The sequence below is a fragment of the Colobus angolensis genome, unplaced genomic scaffold, assembly GCF_000951035.1.
Source record: "Colobus angolensis palliatus isolate OR3802 unplaced genomic scaffold, Cang.pa_1.0 Scaffold528, whole genome shotgun sequence".
Lineage (NCBI taxonomy): Eukaryota > Metazoa > Chordata > Mammalia > Primates > Cercopithecidae > Colobus > Colobus angolensis.
Window position 1 is genome coordinate 57,726 of NW_012118799.1, and position 1,297 is coordinate 59,022.

A 1,297-nucleotide genomic window follows, 5' to 3' on the forward strand; every position below is an offset into this window, starting at 1 on the left:
AGAGTTGGTGTTTCTAGTTGAGGGTTGTGGAGCTGGAGACCCACAGAGGAGCCAGAGTTGGTGTTTCCAGTTGAGGGTCGTGGAGCCGGAGACCCGCAGAGGGGTCAGTATTGGTGTTTCTAGTTGAAGGTCATGGGGCAGGAGACCCACCGAGGAGCTGCTGTTGGTGTTTCTCGTTGAGGGTCATGCAGCTGGAGACCCACGGAGGAGCCGGTGTTGGTGTTTCTCGTTGAGGGTCATGCAGCTGGAGACTTGTGGAGGAGGCGGAGTTGGCGTTTCTAGTTGAGGGTCGTGGAGCTGGAGACCCACAGGGGAGCTGGAGTTCGTGTTTCTAGTTGAGGGTTGTGGAGCTGGAGACCCATGCAGGAGCTGGTGGTGGTGTTTGTAGTTGTGGGTTGTGGAGGTGGAGATACGGGGGGAGCGTTGTTCTAGTTTGTGGTTAGTGGAGTTGGAGACCCGAGGAGGAGCCTGTGTTGGTGTTTCTAGTTGAGGGTTGTGGAGCTGGAGACCCGCGGAGGAGCTTGTGTTTATGTTTCTAGTTGAGGGTTGTGGAGCTGGAGACCCGTGGAGGAGCGGTGTTGGCGTTCCTAGTTGAGGTTTGTTGATCTGGAGATATAGGGGGCGTGTTGTTGTTCTAGTTTGTGGGCCCTAGAGCTGGAGACCTGGGGAGGAACCGATGTTCTCGTTGAGCATCGTGTAGCTGGAGACCCAGGGAAGAGCTGGTTCTTCTGTTGTGTAAATCTGAAGGTTGTCGAGCTGAAGATCCAGGGAAGAGCTAGTGCTGAGGTTGCAAGTCTGAGAGGCTCGGATCTTGAGCCCCTGGGAGGAGCTGGAGCTGCCACTGTATTAGGTTGTAAAGCTGGAGACCTGAGGAGGAGCTGGTGTTGCTTTTGTAGTGTGAGGTTTGTGGAGCTGGAGACCCATGCAGGAGCCGGTGGTGGTGTTTGTAGTTTTGGGTTGTGGAGCTGGAGATACGGGGGGAGCGTTGTTCTAGTTTGTGGTTAGTGGAGTTGGAGACCCGAGGAGGAGCCTGTGTTGGTGTTTCTAGTTGAGGGTTGTGGAGCTGGAGAGCCGCGGAGGAGCGGTGTTGGCGTTCCTAGTTGAGGTTTGTTGATCTGGAGATATAGGGGGGAATGTTGTTGTTCTAGTTTGTGGACCCTAGAGCTGGAGACCTGGGGAGGAACCGATGTTCTCGTTGAGCATCGTGTAGCTGGAGACCCAGGGAAGAGCTGGTTCTTCTGTTGTGTAAATCTGAAGGTTGTCGAGCTGAAGATCCAGGGAAGAGCTAGTGCTGAGG

The 1,297-nt window shown here is 54.7% G+C and overlaps 2 protein-coding genes across 3 annotated transcripts in view; one reads left to right on the top strand and one right to left on the bottom strand.

Annotated features, from left to right (window-relative positions):
- PDCD6 (programmed cell death 6) overlaps positions 1–1,297 on the top strand; it is a 48,133-nt gene that overhangs the window by 17,035 nt on the left and 29,801 nt on the right. The window lies entirely within an intron of this gene.
- LOC105525300 overlaps positions 1–1,297 on the bottom strand; it is a 39,953-nt gene that overhangs the window by 16,977 nt on the left and 21,679 nt on the right. The window contains exons 3-4 of the mRNA XM_011960873.1: positions 359–468; positions 151–278 (exon numbers count right to left, since the gene is read on the bottom strand). Of these exons, the coding sequence (XP_011816263.1) occupies positions 151–278; positions 359–468 (238 nt within the window). The remainder of the gene's footprint in view (positions 1–150; positions 279–358; positions 469–1,297) is intronic.